The 16,782-nt window shown below is 43.2% G+C and overlaps 1 protein-coding gene across 1 annotated transcript; it reads left to right on the forward strand.

The window, feature by feature from the left end:
• The first annotated feature begins 13,774 nt into the window (after positions 1–13,774).
• On the forward strand, positions 13,775–16,725 carry nceh1a (neutral cholesterol ester hydrolase 1a). The gene is made up of 5 exons (XM_076295881.1): positions 13,775–13,994; positions 14,600–14,816; positions 15,170–15,239; positions 15,381–15,552; positions 15,780–16,725. Exons 1-5 carry the CDS (start codon positions 13,857–13,859, stop codon positions 16,395–16,397), a joined length of 1,215 nt encoding a protein of 404 aa, XP_076151996.1. The 5' UTR covers positions 13,775–13,856; the 3' UTR covers positions 16,398–16,725.
• Positions 16,726–16,782: the final 57 nt, after the last annotated feature.

Here is a 16,782-nt window from a genome sequence, read left to right on the forward strand (position 1 = left end):
GAGAGCACAGGAAACATGGTGAAAAAAGAGAAGAGAGACGCAATGTGTACATGAGTGAATGATGAGGGAGAACATGAAAAAAGGCTTCCTGATGAGACTGTTGTTTAATGAAGACAGCGGAAACATGTAAACACACACACACACACACACACACACACAAACCGAGAGTGGGAGAGGGGAAAAGAGCAATAAAAACATGCCTGTACACACAGAGGCACCAGGTTCTCTCAGTACTCTGAGGTGTGTGGATCATGCCTCTGCCTCCCACACTGATTCACAAATCATAACAAAGGGCCAACACACACACACACACACACACACACACACACACACACACACACAAAGGGCCAACACAGCCGCCTCTAATGTGGGTCCTATGACCAAAGAAAACGTCCCTCCACAAGATGAGCAGAGCTGCTATGCCGAGGTGGAGAGGAAAGGAGAGGAGTTCCCAGGCTGTATTTAAAGAACGGAAACGACCAGTCACCCTATTTCACTGACAAATCTAATCAACTCTTTAGAGAGGCACAGTTACTTGGAGAGAAAAAAACGGATTGTTGGATGGCTGCCAGCTGCCGTATATAACCGCACCTCTACATCAACCATGTTTTACGCCATGTCATACACGTAGGGGAGAAGAAAGAAAACACCCACGACACCTTTTGAAATCCAACATCCAGCACGGTGAGAGGTGCGTGTCTTTCCCGTCGGAGCCTGTCATTTATTCAGGGAGGTGAGCATCCAGACAAAAGCGGGGTGGGTGGACTGAGGGGGGTTGGGTGGTCTCTGGCTGAAGGGAGTGTGGGTGTGGAATGTGGTGAAATCTGACCTGAGCGCACGTAGAGCGTTTCCAGCAGCCTGATGAAGCAGCCCTTTGTGCCGCTCTTGAGGAGAGGAGTCTCTGTTCAGCCGACATCTGGCACGATGCCAACACAGAAGGCCTCAAACACCGGGATACACACACGCATACACACACGCACACACACAGAGAGAGATAGAGAGAGAGAGAGATGCGTTCTGCACACAGATACATACACACAAATACATGTTGTATGTGCACATTCTGTTCAGATGTGTACAAGCTGACAGAGCTGCACACATGCACAGATGTTTGTAAACACTATTAACAAAACTGCAAACCTTTATCGACACACATGCACAAGCACAGTTAGATTTGGATATACAGAGAGAAAACAAGGCAAGCATGAACATGTAAGACGTTAAGTCACACAGACATTGATTCATAGATGCAACATTTCATTCTGCTTCATAATTTGGTATATCCATCCACAAAACACTTGCCAGGCGTACTCCCTCACAGTGTTTCAGTCCAACTTATCAGATCTGCTTTTAGACTTTACATATGCATATAATGTGTGTGTATGTCACAGAGAAAGAAATCATAGGACCATAATAAAGGAGAGAGAGGAGATAGGAGAGAGACTCAGCACAAAACTACATTTGAATGAGCAGTGAACGCAGGACGAGCAGGAGCGGACGTGAGAGGACCTCTGCAGCCACACAGGAGCACAGAAAACAGACAGGATGCAAGAATAATACATGTATGTGTCCCAATATGTGAGATAGATAGATAGAGAGAGAGAGGTGGATTGATAGCATTTTTATGCGCAGCTGCAAACTATCACTCTTTGTCCACCCTCCCGGTCAGCCAGTTAACAGGAATCAAAAGAATCATAAAAACATGCTCCCTCACTGCATAGGATATAAACAGTCAGCGTATGTGGACATTACAAACCAGACAGCGAGCGAAGGGGGCTAGCAAGGAGCCTGGGCAGTGAGAAGAAAGAAACTAGAGGCCTAACTAGAATAGATACATTACTGTACAGAAGCATGCAGAATTACATAAACACACACACACACACACACACACACACACAATTGCATAAACGCACACACACACACACACATGGACACTTGACAGCAACATTGAAGCTATATAGCTCTATCGGATAAAGCTGTCTCCCCCAGCAGAGAATAATGTGTTTAGAGAGTACGTAGCATAACCCTGTGACTGGATCCAAAGTGCAACGTTTCTCAGTGGCATGAGCACACCTTATTGAAACAATATATACAAAAGACTTTATCATTGGGTAAGTAGGCTTGGTGCAGAATATACCATTTATGCTTTGTCAGAACTGGTGCTTAGAATGCCTTCATTTAAATGCCAAGATGCTGAAAAGAAAGCCACGAACAGATTGTAGGAAATAGAACGAAGACATTAGGGAGAGAGTGAGATGGAGAGACAGAGAAAAATGAGAAAGGAAGAGATACAGTGTTTATGCGGAGGAAGGTGAATGTAACGGGAAATATGTGGAAAATCTCTGGTTTTATTATTCATTTCTCAGTGTATATTTATACTATTTGTGCATAACTCTCTCTCTCTCTCTCTCTCTGTGTGTGTGTGTCTGTGTGTGTGTGTGTGTGTGTGTGCGTATCTATGTACACTTGTCTGTATAGATGCTGCAAACACTGTGTGCAGAAAGAGATTTTCAGTTTATGTGGATCTCGTGCACTCCACCAATCTGACGGAGATCCACATGTGATACTACTCTGCTTGATGAGGTAGACAGAGAGACATAATAAGAGAGTTCACTTTGGTAGTGGGCCCTCTAAAAATCAGCATTTACAAGCTAGGACAAACAACATCCAGTGTAATTTATACGTCTGCTAGCAACATGCAATCATGTGGCTTTGTTGCCATCTATCTCAGACAGAAAGGTTTGGAAATCCTGCAGTCACGTAAAATTATATTCATATTATTAATAACAAAGATATATTTAACATGTAAGTGTTTAGTAAGATGTTAAGTTGAGGGAGGGGAAAGAATAGCACTCAAGTACAGTACATGCAGGACTGTCTGTCCACTGTGGGCATGAGTCAGTGTCATTTATACTCCAGAGTCACAGTCAACTGCCCTGCCCTGCCCACTACCTCTGGACATGCCACAGTGTGGGCCTGGTGTACCCATGAAGACTCCTCCAGATGCCTCCAATTACATGAGCAGTGTGGATCTCTCCTCCAATAATTAAACCACATTAGAAACATGAGGAGGCAGTATGTGTAAGGAGTTCTGACCCACAAACACACTCACAGACAGACAAGCAACTATATATATCCTTTATATTACTATGGTTTTAGCTCAATTGCTACCACACTCGAGTTGCGGGTTTGTATTTTGTAACCAGCAAACCAGAGCACTGGTGAGTGCTAACTCGTCCATCACACAAGACTGGCATCAGTGACAACAGTGAAGAAAAGCACTTTCACAATTGACAGTGATGTAAAACATCTAAAAAACTTTTAAGTGTCTGTTATGTGTGTATGTTAAACCTCTCTAGATCAAGATACAATGCTAAACTACTTCTACTAATAAACAACTTCCTTATCTGATTTCCCTGCAGCAATCAACAAAATGGTTATCTAGTCCGGCCATACTCTAGAACCATACATGAACAATCATGAATCTGTTGCACAATTGCCACTAAACAAAGTATCATTGTTTAGGGGGGCTTTTCTTAGTAGTATAGTTTGAGCACTTTTCATTTGTGACTCACACAATGTGTACCTACACAGAGTATGTAGTAAGTTTAGCTACCATATAGTTCCAGTGCGGGCGCACAAGAATGAACTCCTCATGTAAACGATGACCTCATCCGTCCTGCGTGGAGCGCCAGAGAGGTGAGGCTGCATGGGGAAAACAGGGAGGTTTCCGTGGCAATGGAGGATGGGAGCATGATGGGAGATGAGGTCATTGGAGCGCTGGTATCTGAGAAGCTGGGGGCTCAGTGGCTTGCAGAGGCGCTCCATCTGAGAGTGTGCCGGGAATTCTGGGGAGGCGGAGGGGTGGAGGGGGTATCATCGCTCATGTTCCTCTTCTCCCAGCCCCAGCTGTTGGGATCTCTGGCGTCACCCGCTCAAGCGAGGGGCCTGCAAAGAAGATTATTTATCCTTGTGATTTTCTCCCGTCGTGTCTCTTCGGCTTGTGGCTGTTTCTTTGGGCCGGCCTCCAGTGCCTCCTTCCACACTCCATTCACACAGATTATGAAACGTGGGGCTGTGGCTGCAAGCAGAGTGCCCTGCCCCCATCCCCCACACTGGCTCCAGGCCCCCACACTAATGTGAGGCTTCGGGGAAGTTTTACATGCAGATTTTTACAAAGTCCCCTAAAGGGTGTGACACCATCCAAACAATTAAAAACATTTCACAGCAATTTTAAGGGAACATTTTAATCAAACAACAGCTTAGATTGCAATTCATCACGTAAATATTTATGTCAAGGCAGCGAATAGCAGATACTATACAGTAATTGCTTAAGTGTTAGCATGCAATAGGTTCCAAAATGTGTGATTTGATGGTGACTGTGGTTAGATAGTCAATTACAAACTGCTTGTTGCCAACTCTAGTGTCGCCATGTTAATTGAAACCAACCACAGAAGTGTTGATCATGAATATACAGTCTCAATGGCTCTGTGGCTTTGAGAATAGCTAACACAAATGAAAACCATATTTGCTCAGTTTATATGTCTATGTATGTGTATGATAAATGCTCCCTTGTCTTGAAATAGATTCTGTGATGTTTCTTCAACTGAAGTGAAGTTTTCTTTCCAGAAAGGTTAAATTATATGAACCTACTGTAATGTCACAGCTCTGATCAGTTCAAAACAGCTGTAAAAATCTCTACTTTTCAGTCATACATAACTTGGATGGTCTCCTATGCAGTGGTGTAGTCTACGTGATACGCAGGACTACGCAGTATACCCACTTAAAAAGCATCACCATCTCAGTATACACACTTAAAATAGGTAATGATACGTATTAACATTTGGGGTTGATCACAGTATACCCACTACAGCTAACTACAGGTGATGTTTAGTAATTGTTTAACAAAAACTGTTAAGACTGAACTTGAATTTCAACAAAGCATCTGTTAAAGGTGCTATGAGGGACTCTGTAGGCTTTCAGTTGTCTTAGGGCACTCTTGCATTGACTTGCATTGGATTTGATACAGTGCCACACGTGGTCCAGCGTGGTATTACAAGAGAGCTAGTTGGTCAGCGCTAGTTGATTTGCATGCTAACTTCTGTGGATATCTCGACAACACAGAGCTTTTGTCAGAACTGTTGTTCCTTCACATTCTGTTGCTATTTCTGGGTCCTTTTTTATGTTTTTTAAGAACTAAGAACACACCACATAGCAGGGCTTGAAAACGAAATTATTTTTCAAACGTTCCGTTCCGAACGGTTCAGGTAGATCTATGTTTAACGTTTTCGTTCTTGCATGCGTTCCGCCACCAACATATCGGTCCTGAACCGGTTCGGAACGCAAAATATCGTTCGTTCTTAAAGTTCCGGCAGTGTTTGGCGGGCCTATCAAGTCTATTTTTGTGGACTTTACCTTAGAATAGACGTACTCATTATTTCCCCTTGATTTAGCCTATACCGTAGCTATATACCCAAAAATAATAAATCACAGGCGGCATCCAAAAACATTCAGATGGGCTATGTAGCTACTACAGCCGAAACTGCTTTTTTGGACAGCGGCCATATTAGAATTGGAGAAATAAGTGGTCCAGATGCACCGGGTCATAAATATTAACATTCCTATGTATTCCCCATGGTCAATTAAGCTGAAAAAGATATCAAGTTTGTATTTGTAACTCATGTAGTTCAAAAGTTATAGCCGGAACCCTTTTCGCGCAGCGGCCATATTGGATTTTGCCGCCATCTTGGCCCCAAGGGTCGCTGTCTCCGGCGCCCTAGCTAAATCATTTCAGTATGACCTAAACTACATCTATGCAAAATTTGGCGCTTTTAGATGAATTTGCGCGAAAATGTGCTTAAGGCCCCCCACTATATAAACGAACTTGTCTGTTGCTGACAAGGCCTATCTCAAATTTCCCGTTTAACTCTTCTACATAGAATAGGCTATAATTGCGCAAACATTTTAAATCCCGACTTTAAAACGACAAGGCGTGGACAGGCAAAATAGGTTATTACGCATAGGCTACAAACAATTTCCAAATCAGTTTCAGTAGCCTACGCTACGAGCTGGCCTAAGATCCGAAGTGGCAGACGGATAGGTTACATTACAACAGCAAGACAAAATATACACATTTGGACCAAAGGTCCATTTATTCGTTTTTTGTTTTTTTCAAATTGCAGAAATCAAATTATTAGGCTGTTCGCCTACAGTAGTTGGCTACATAGCGGCTTGTTAGCTCACATTAACAGTGTAGATGCGGGCTTGTTTTTCGCACAACCGGAAATAGTCTCCCTGACATAGGATATGCTTTTGTCAAGTCAAGTCAAGTCAGATTTATTTGTATAGCGCATTTAACATGCACAGAATGCAACCCAAAGCGCTCCACATATAAGACATTGTCATTGACACAGACTAACAAAGACAATAGATGCCGGACTATGTGACATTTTGTGACATTTTTAAAATATATAGAGAACGAAAAAAAAACGTTATTAACCGGTTTTGTGGATTTCAGAATAACGTTTCTGTTCCGGAACAGTTGAAGACCATTTTGTTTTCGTTTCCGTTTCCGCTCCTCGTAAAATTCCGTAAAATTCCGTTCGTTTTCGGTTTTCGTTTTCGTTCCTTGAACCGGTTCGGAGCCCTGCCACATAGCACCTTTAAGTCTCTGTAGATGGACTGTCCAAGTAAACGTTTCACTGAAAATGTTTCTTTGCTTTGTGGTTGTGGTCCGTGGGGTATTTAAGACCTGGCATTTCTTCAACCATGATGTTCTTATTTTTTACATAAAGGGATAGTGAGTATTAGTAGATGTTAGCAATAGTGGAGGTTAACAAAAAGGAAATAAGAAAATGGAGGGGGGGGGGGTTGAACTGTTTTTCTTTCCTTCCTCTTCCATGGCTACTTTTTCAAAGTGTTTAGGGCAGTATATTATTTTTGGACACAGTGAAATGTGAAGGTCATTCTGCCTTACATAAGGCTGGCTGACACAAATTCAACCCAGTTTGGGATTTGTGTTGTGGTCAGACATGGCCCAGGGATGTGGGTCAGGCTGTCACCAGCGGAGGTAGATTTCAGTGGTTGACTCGAGAAGCCACACAACCTATCAACCCAGTAACCCCGTCCAGCAGGGGGTAGAGAGGAAAAAGCAGCGGAGGGCCCGGGATACCTGAAACCCCCCAGGTTTCAACCACGTCCACACCACACCTTCTACTGGCCACAAGTAAACCACACTCTCCCAAGAAAATATGTTTTAGAGGAAGACGTTCAGATGACAGAGCTGCTTCCAAATGTGGAAGTCCTCCTCACATAGATCTTTCACTTGCACGGAACGGAGGAAGAGGTGGTGGCTAACCTTGAGTCATGTTGAGGTCAAATTCTGCTGAGGCTGGACAGACATGTTCTAAATGTTAGCCTCTCAGCCCCTGAATGCCATATGGATGAGATACTTGTCCCACCACTATGGAGAGGGGAGGCAGTGGGTCTGGTGACATGAGTGTGACCATGCAATGGTGGGACTCTAATGAATATTACTGTGAGAGCTGGAGAGGAGTGAGTAGTCTCATCAACCCCTGCTGAAATATTCATATCAAAGCATTGCCTTTCATGCCAGCAGCCTGGTGGAAGAGCTCTAAAAGAAGACACATACACACAGACACAGACATATAGTGTGAATATACTGTATACGTATATCTATATACAAATATGTGGACACAGGACTTGATTGATGGCTGACGACGGCATTAAGGAAGCGATATGTCAAAGTGTGATAGTCTGGATTCATGGACATGAGACTTCCTGCAAAGCCATTCAACTGGCACACAAATCAGTTCCCACCGTGCACTGTCTTCACCTAAGAATGGACCTCAGATTCGCGCAGTGTTGGAAGGGTAATGGAAAGTGAATACGGCTGTCCAGAGGCTTCTGCCAATAGAGACACACTAATGCCATATGTCTTGTTATGCGTCACATGAACGCTTCTGCTTTTATAAGACAACCACATTTCACATCACGCATATGAAATCATTGTGACATGCAAATGGCGTCTTTGGATATTTGATCGAAGGGAAATGCTTGCCTAGCATCACCATGTTTCCAAGAGTTGCTCTGGATCAAGTCTGACATGGTCAACAGATGCGCCATGATGATATCCCTTCATAGTAATCCAGCCATAGGAAGCGATTGGTCCCAAAGTAACCAGTTCCACACCACAGATGGTTTCATTGAAGGCAGTATGTTTTTCCTTCACAGATTTCACACGGACATTTGGGCCATTTTCAATGCTTAACCAGCCAAATACAACAGGCTGTCTGTGGAAGATTATGGTGATGAAGCGTAACCCTGGACTTGGAGGTCCAGCTTTGCATTGTGTTTAAATTGCCTGTTTAAAATAGCTCATAATAATAATAATAATAATAATAATAATCATTTTATTTAAAGCGCCTTTCAAGTCACCCAAGGACACTGTACAATAAGAGAAAAGGATATAGACATAAGAGTAGCATAAAAACATCAGACAGAGACAGTATACAAGAGAACATAGACATAAAAGCAACATATACCGGGACAATACAAATAGACAGTACACTTAGTAAAACACACTATACATTCAGCAGGAGACAGACATAAAAAGTAGAATAAAATAAAACAGTAATAGAGGAGCAAGTCGGATGGAGGAGGCATGGTTATGAGTAGGAAGGAAAAGCAAGAGTGAAAAGGTGAGTTTTTAACATGGATTTAAAGGTGGACAGGGAAGTGTTTTGACGTAGTGCAAGTGGGAGGGAGTTCCAGAGTTTGGGGCCAGCCACGCTAAAGGCCCTGTCACCCATAGAACGGAGATGTGCAGTGGGGGTGGATAGGAGGTGGGCATCAGTGGAGTGTAAGGTGCGGGTTGGTTGGTAAGGGGTCAGGAGGTTAGAAAGATAAGAAAGTTCAAGATTATGTTGTGCTTTGAAGACAAGAAGGATGATTTTGAATTGAATACAGTATTGTACAGTGAGCCAGTGTAGTTGATGGAGGATGGGAGTGATATGTTTTCAGGGCCTGGTACGGGTGAGAACTCTTGCAGCGGAATTTTGTATGTATTGTAGCCTGTCTAATCTCTTTGCTGAGACACCAAAGAGCAGGGTATTACAGTAGTCAAGGTCCAGCAGTAATAAAATGCTGACATGGCCTGTATCAGCCGCAAGGAGTTGACCAGGGCCGTCTTGGTGCTGTGCTGAGCCCTAAAACCAGACTGAAACACTTCCCATAGGGCATGAGCAGTCAGGTGTTCTTGGAGTTGTGTGGCTACAGTGCGCTCAAGGAGTGTGGAAATAAATGTCAGGTTGGAGATGGGAAGATAGTTTTTGAGATCAGTAGCTGCTCCAGTTTTTTTAAGAACAGGAGTGATAGCTGCAGTTTTGAGAGAGTGAGGGACAGAACCAGTGAGAAGAGATGAATTTATAATGTGAACGAGGAGGGGGCACAGCACCGGCAGGCAGGTCTTGACCAGTGGAGTAGGCATAGGGTCCAGGGGGCAGGTAGAGGAATTAGCCTTGGTGGCAAGGTCATGAACAAAGTGCTCATCCACAGGTGTAAAAGCAGCAAAGGACTGGACTGGTAATGCAGGGGTAGTGGGGGCATCACTCAGTGTAGCAACAGTGGGGAGTAATTGAAATTGCCTGTAGATGGTGTTAATTTTGTTTTGGAAAAAATCAAGAAAGTCATAGCAAAGATCAGTTGAAGGGGTAAGTGGAAAGGGTTTGTTAGGCTGGAGTAGTTTATTGACTGTGGAGAACAGGGCTGTAGGGTTATTCTTATTATTATACTTATATATTATACATCAGCGTAATTCGAAAATATGAACTGTGTTGCTTTGATTGCTTAACCTTTCACTTTCGTCTCTCAGCAGACATCTCAGCAGACATTTCGCAGTGTGGAGGAACAACATAACATTTCAAAAGATGTTGCTGGACAGGCTGGCATTTCTAGTTTTTCTGAGCACTTAACATTTACAGGTTTCCCCCGTTGGATGTGTATGTATTGCTCTGTCTTGTCTGTAGAGTTGCATGACTTGAGTAGTCTACTTGGGAACTGTGGAAGAAAATCAACCAGATATGTCGAAATGATAATTTGTGTAATTATAATATATGACTGTAATTATATACATAAACTATAACACCACAATTACTACTAACTTCTCGGAAGTATGGACATATTTAAGAGCCTTAGAAAACCCAACAAGGCCACTTGCATGCTAACCATATCTTCAACACTGCCTTCTCTGCCCTAAGGATTGTGGGTGGTGCTGTCACTTAAAAACACATGAAGCCCATAATTTACAGTCTGCTTGAGTGACGACGGTACCTTTCACAACACAGCATTGCTGACAATATCGCCAAAAGACACCAGTTAGCATGTTAGCAAGCTTAGCAGTTCCAGTTCAGCTCTGAGTGGTGTTTGCAATACTTTGCTTGCCTATTAGGTAGCTCCTACAGTTTTAAACTACAATTCCGATGATGTTGGTTTAATGTGACCATGCTGAGCACGCTCATCACCAAGAGGCATTTCATTGTAGGGGTGCACATTGGTTGGTGAGGTGGTGGGTTGGACTGGGGTGGTTGGGGTGGGGTGTGGGGGGGCAGATGATGACAGTGATCCAAACAATAGCCAACGCAGAGGAGTCACCACCAGTTTGGCGTGATTTGCCCGTGGCTGCAGCTGCACCCACTTACGTCCCCAACTCCAGCCGTTCGGTGCCAGCGTGTGCGGTGCAGCCCTTCAGCCCTCCCCATCCCCACTGCTCCGACGGCAGACAGGCCCCGGGGCACGTGCGCCGCAGATGACAATGACTTAGCTTGATAGAACTCTCCCATTGATCTCTGCACTGCTCTGCATGTTGGTTGTGTACGTTTAAGCATCACTGTGTGGAGGTTCATTTAGGTGAAATGCTGCTCTCTGTGAAGTGCACAAGATACCAAAGTTAGTATCATGCATTCCTAATCACAGCTGCAGGCAAGCAGGTGCAGAGCTCCTCCGAAAGAGGACACAGGGCTCCGCCTTGAAAGAGGACGCAGCTCAGGGGGACAGAATGATCCAGAGCTGACTGCAAGCCCGAGCCCTTGTATTTATGAACTAATCCTGCATCCTGAAACAGACCATAATGTGGGGAGATCCAGATGTGATGGCCCTATAGCTTGTACACAAATGAGTTGTGTAATGAATTGTAGATCAGACCAGTACTAAGTTATGTGATTGGAAAGACAGACAGGCAGACCTTCAGAAGTTGACAGACAGACAGATGGACCAACAGACAGACAGACGGACCCAATTATTTTTCTCAATTAGTATTATTTTTCTCAATTACTTGGGGGAAATATTCACAGAAATCAACAGTCAAAAACATGACCGCACTAATAATAGCACAGAAGAGTCATTAGTGGCATGGTGATTAAAACCAGTAAACAGAAATACAGGAGGCCATATCAGTAATCAGCCACTTCCAACAACACCACTTCAACCCTGGGGATCTTCTCAGAGCATGCACAGGAGGACACCTTCACATCCTTCTGTCTGCCTAGTGGGTGGAAAACAGAGGGACTGGAGAGGTTCAGTTCACCAACATTCCTGACAGACGCATTATAATTTTAAAAAGTTTGATTCACGCAAAGGACTATTGGCAACAAACGTCATGAGTCCCTTAAGATTATCAAAAAAGGACCAAATTAAGATGTATGCTGGGAATACTCACACATAGCCTCTGATTTAAAGGACAAATGAATATTTCCATTTCACCAGGGTCACAGAGCTTTCCTTTTTACCTGTTGCCATGTTTACACTGAATGGTAAGGTGGCCCTCTAGTGGTAGACCAGTCAAAGCGCAGACAAGTATAGACTAATGGAGCGGATTTGATCTGATGTTGTTTAACATGGTATTCTTGGAAAGGATATTTTCTTTCTGGTGTTGACAAGTCTTAAGGTACTTCAGCTGGGTTTTTGGAGCAGCTGTGGGCATTCAGACAGGACAGCCAACTTTGCCTGAGCCCAGCACCACCACTCTAGACAGGGGCTTATAATCAGGGATGTAGTGGTAAAATAAGAGGTGTAAACTATGAATTCTATGATCTCGGTGAGGTGGACTGTGCCATGCGGTATCAGATTTTTCAGAACATGTTTGATGATGGTGGAGGTTATTGTCCAATGTTTATAACAATACCAGTGGTAAGTATAAGCATATATACTTTTTTGATCCCGTGAGGGAAATTTGGTCTCTGCAAATTTAAACCCAATAAATTCTCTGCATTTAACCCAATCGGTGAATTAGTGAAACACAAACAGCACACAGTGAAGTGAAGCACACACTAATCCCAGCGCAGTGAGCTGCCTGCTTCAACGGCGGCGCTCGGGGAGCAGTGAGGGGTTAGGTGCCTTGCTCAAGGGTACTTGAGCCGCGGCCCACTGCTCGGGGCTCGAACCAGCAACCCTCCGGTTACAAGTCCAGAGTGCTAACCAGTGGGCCCAATAAATGGTTCTTAGAGTGTTGATGAGTGTACATATTGTGAATGTGGATAATACAGTGTGATTTTTTAATGTTAAACGTTGCAATTGGTCAATAAACTCTTTTGAGAGGTTGATAACTCTAATAAAAGGTGGATAAACTCTATTTCTGAAATTTCAGAGGTGGATAAACTGTGTTTACTTGCGTTTAGCCTCCACTACATCCCTGCTTATAATCATACTGACATGAAAAAGCTAGTGATTTGGTAATGAATTTCACCAAAGGTTGAACAGAAACTGTACCAAGATCGAAGGGAATAAGGCTGTATTAATAGTTATTTCTCCTGACAAACACCATAACCCCACACCAAAACGGCAAAACCTTACACTACTTCTCAGTGTTTAACATAGTTTTCTAAATCACATTTTGCAAAACACCACACACAATGTTCTACCTAACACACAAAAATCTAAGGAAGTAACTTTGTTAGATTGTTTTTCAAACACAACCTATCAAAGTGACACACTCATTCGCCACTTATTCACACTCTGTGATTCACACTTTCAATCTGTTCAGAGGATTTCCAGGTTGAAATGTTCAGAACCAATGCAGATACTTTGAAATGAAAATGAATTGGTCTTTAGCATAATGTTCTACAAAAAACAAAAAGTCGACTTCACATAAAACTTGTCTTTTGTCCCCAAGTTACCATTAGCTCAATGTTGCTTTCTGGGCTTCCGGAAATGCCTTAGGACATACATGTTTGTTTCTGCAGTTGAAAGGGTTTTGAAAATATGTGTAAACAGTTATAAAAACTGTAATAACCTCAAGTAACAACTGGAACCCTTCAGTGTTTTTCTGGTCAACAATGCCACCTGGTGTTTGTACAGAAAAAATATGAACTGCCACCAAAATGATTTATATACTTTATCTTTCTTTATTTGAGGGTGAAGTGCCTACATTTTCAAAGCATATGTGTTGCAATGACTTATATTTCAGTTTATCTTTTTAATATTATGTTCTCATAACATCAGCATCAGAATCGGTTTGTTTATGAAGTGAGATTGATATAACTGTGCATAGAGTGCCTTTAAGATCAACCTTAAGTTATCAAGTTTTTCACCTGCTTGAATATCACATGGATTGCTGCTTTTAATCTAACCAATGATAACACTCAGAGGACTGGTATGGTTGTGCAAAGTCCACTCCGTCCCTGGGCGTAAACTCAAGTGACCTATATATCCAGTGACCCTTTCCTTTGATTTCCCTGTCTTTGACAGAATTTCAGAATCACAACACGATCGACCAACTCTCTTATAACTTCCCAGTCAGTCAGATGAGGTGACAGAGACAACTTTAGGTCAACAAACTTATAATGAAGCTGTTCTGTTTTGCTACATTGTTACTATCTCTTGCTCTTGCATATTATGTCTATACCCCAATGCCTGAAACCATTTCAGAACCATGGAAACTCATGATTTTGGATACAGCTATTCGCTCCATGATGCACGTGGTAAGTAAGAAATGTAAAGAAATGTTTAACCAAAATTACATTTTTAAAAGTAAATGCATGATTGCCTGAACTGTTGTGCAGGAAAATCAGGGAAATGTCCATTATAATGTGCCAAGATAGGCCCTATTCACAATTTAAGACATTGAGATCACTATCTTCTTTGACTTTGCACCCCGTAACAGTTACCAACATCTAACATCAGCCTTGTTTGAGAATTTGTATACGCCAAAGGCAAAGAGTCTTTTGTGTTCAGTATTTTCTCAAATATTTTTCATATTTTTCAGAAAAGCGGCAATGTTTTACTCTAAATATCTTTTGAGAAACATTCTTCAATTTCAGTATGTGGATGTCAGTATGTTCAGTATGTCAGAATTGGTGAACATTGAAAGTTAAATATCTACATGAGTTCCTGAATATTGACCAACTTATTGTCCGTTGGGATTGGGTAAACTGCACAATAGTCTGTTTTAGCTTGACCTCTACCTTGCTTTCATAACGTCAAACCAGTTTGATGAAACAGGCTTTTCTCAACAGCAGAAGTGTTGAAGGATGATCCTGTTGATGGGCAAGCTGTAGTAACAACTCCACAATTTGCTCCTTTGCAGGGGGCCCTTTTCCAGACATTAGGTATCTGCCATCAAGTTCACGTGGTACGGTTCGTGCAGCAAATGCAACCTATGCCCAGTGGAGATACTAAGGTCCAAGACTCCACCTTTGCTGGGGTGCAAGTGCGAGTGTACGAGGGGACAGGAGGGGAGGAAGGCAGGCTGAGGAGAGGAATGGTCTACCTGCATGGTGGGGGCTGGGCTTTGGCATCTACCAGTAAGTGCCACAGCTGACATTTCTTTATCAACTGGCTGCAATTGTATGAGGCATGTGTGTCAATGACAGAGAGAGTGAGTGAGAGAGAAAGAGAGAGAAGGAGAGAGAGAGAGATTCAGTGAATAAGAGAAAGGAAGGGAGGTAGAGAGAGATTCAGTAAGTGAAAGAGGGATGAACGTAGACAGAAAGAGAAAGCAAGAGAGAGAAAGGGAGAGAGAGTGAGGCACTGTAATAATGTAATTTTCTTATGCCATTATGCAGTGTGCTTCTTTTCTCAATTCATAATAAATGTTGACTGTATTTTCCATGGACTGCATGCATTTAAATATGTCTCTGTTTCCCTTGGCCATCAGAGGAGCGATCCTATGACCATCTCTGCAGGAAAATGGCAGACGAGCTGAAAGCAGTCATTGTATCTGTGGAGTAAGCATATTCCCTGAGAGAAAAAACTTATGACGAACATGAATGCATGAGCTGCTTGTTTGACTACTTCGCATAGTAAGTGGTTGCTCACTCAGTGGGTTCAGTCAGGAAAAAAAAAAAAAAAAACCCTGTGCTTTGCAGATACCGCCTGGCCCCTGAGGTCCACTTCCCAAAGCAGTATGACGACTGCCTGGAGGCCACCAAGCACTTCCTGACCCCTGAGGTGCTGGCCCTCTACTCCGTGGACCCTGCGCATGTGGGAATAGCAGGGGACAGCGCTGGGGGAAACCTGGCAGCCGCGGTGGCTCAGCAGGTACCAGAGCTGCGGCAATTGTACACGACAACATCTGAAATCCAAAACCTACTGGTCTTTATTTAAATCCCAAACCTCTGCTTACTGCAACCTGATACATACCCATACTATCCGAATCTGGGCACAGCCTCATACATGATTCAGTTTCTATTATGCAGTTATTGTACACTCTTTTTATAACCCAGATGTGTCACATCTATTTGGCCATAATGGTTCTCTTATTTCAGATCAGTGTGGATGACACCATTTCAGTGAAGCTCCGGGTGCAGGCCTTGATATATCCTGTGCTCCAAGCCCTGGATTTCAACACCCCTTCATACCAGCAGAATCATAACATACCCATTCTTTACCGGTCTTCTATGGTCCATTTCTGGCTTGAATATCTAGACGCTGATCGCACCTTAATCCATACCATGCTTATTAACAACCACACCGCCAAAGACCAGAAGGCACTGTCCAAGCATCGTGCCAAGTTCGACTGGACCGCCCTCCTCAGCCCAGAATTCCAAAAAAACTACAAGGCTGTCGTGCCACGCAAGGGGTCACCTAAGATCCTGAAGAAGGTTCCGGCACTGTTGGACGTGCGTGCTGCACCGCTGCTGGCAGAAGAAGAGGTTCTGCAGAAGACACCACAGGCCTATGTTCTGACCTGCGAGCACGACGTCCTGCGGGATGACGGGATGATGTATGCCCGACGCCTCGAGCAGGCTGGGGTGAAAGTCACCAGCGATCACTACGCTGACGGCTTCCACGGCTGCCTATCTTTTGCCTCCGACCCTATCAAATTCTCGGTGGGAGAGCGGGCCTTGCAGAACTACATCTCTTGGCTCAATGACAATCTGTAGTCTTTGCATTAGAGGTTCATCACGACACTGTGCTTAGCATAGATAATTTTTTTCTCACTAATGTTTCAAAGAATTATCCTTCCCAAAACTGCTACTGTGTACTGTGCAACTTTGTTGACTGCTCCAGCTCTTACTTTCAGATTTTAGTGTGTTTGAGGAAATGTGTTATAAAGTTAAGGCCTTGCAAAGTGTTGTAGATCAGTTTTAAACTGATCCACTGTGTCTGTGTTCCACTGATCCACTGTGTCTGAAAATATACATTTGTCTGGAAAAGTAAGTCTAGTTCCATTACAGAGCACTTCTAAAAGTATGTCTCTTACTTCTCAGTAATATGATTTCCAAATGTACCTGCATATACCTGAGATTTTGCCATGTAACCAACTCA

This window comes from Alosa pseudoharengus, unplaced genomic scaffold, assembly GCF_046254945.1.
Source record: "Alosa pseudoharengus isolate Yale_2024_CS ecotype anadromous, Long Island Sound unplaced genomic scaffold, YU_APseudo_1.1 YU_APseudo_1.1_scf_2, whole genome shotgun sequence".
In the NCBI taxonomy this organism is placed as follows: Eukaryota; Metazoa; Chordata; class Actinopteri; order Clupeiformes; family Clupeidae; genus Alosa; species Alosa pseudoharengus.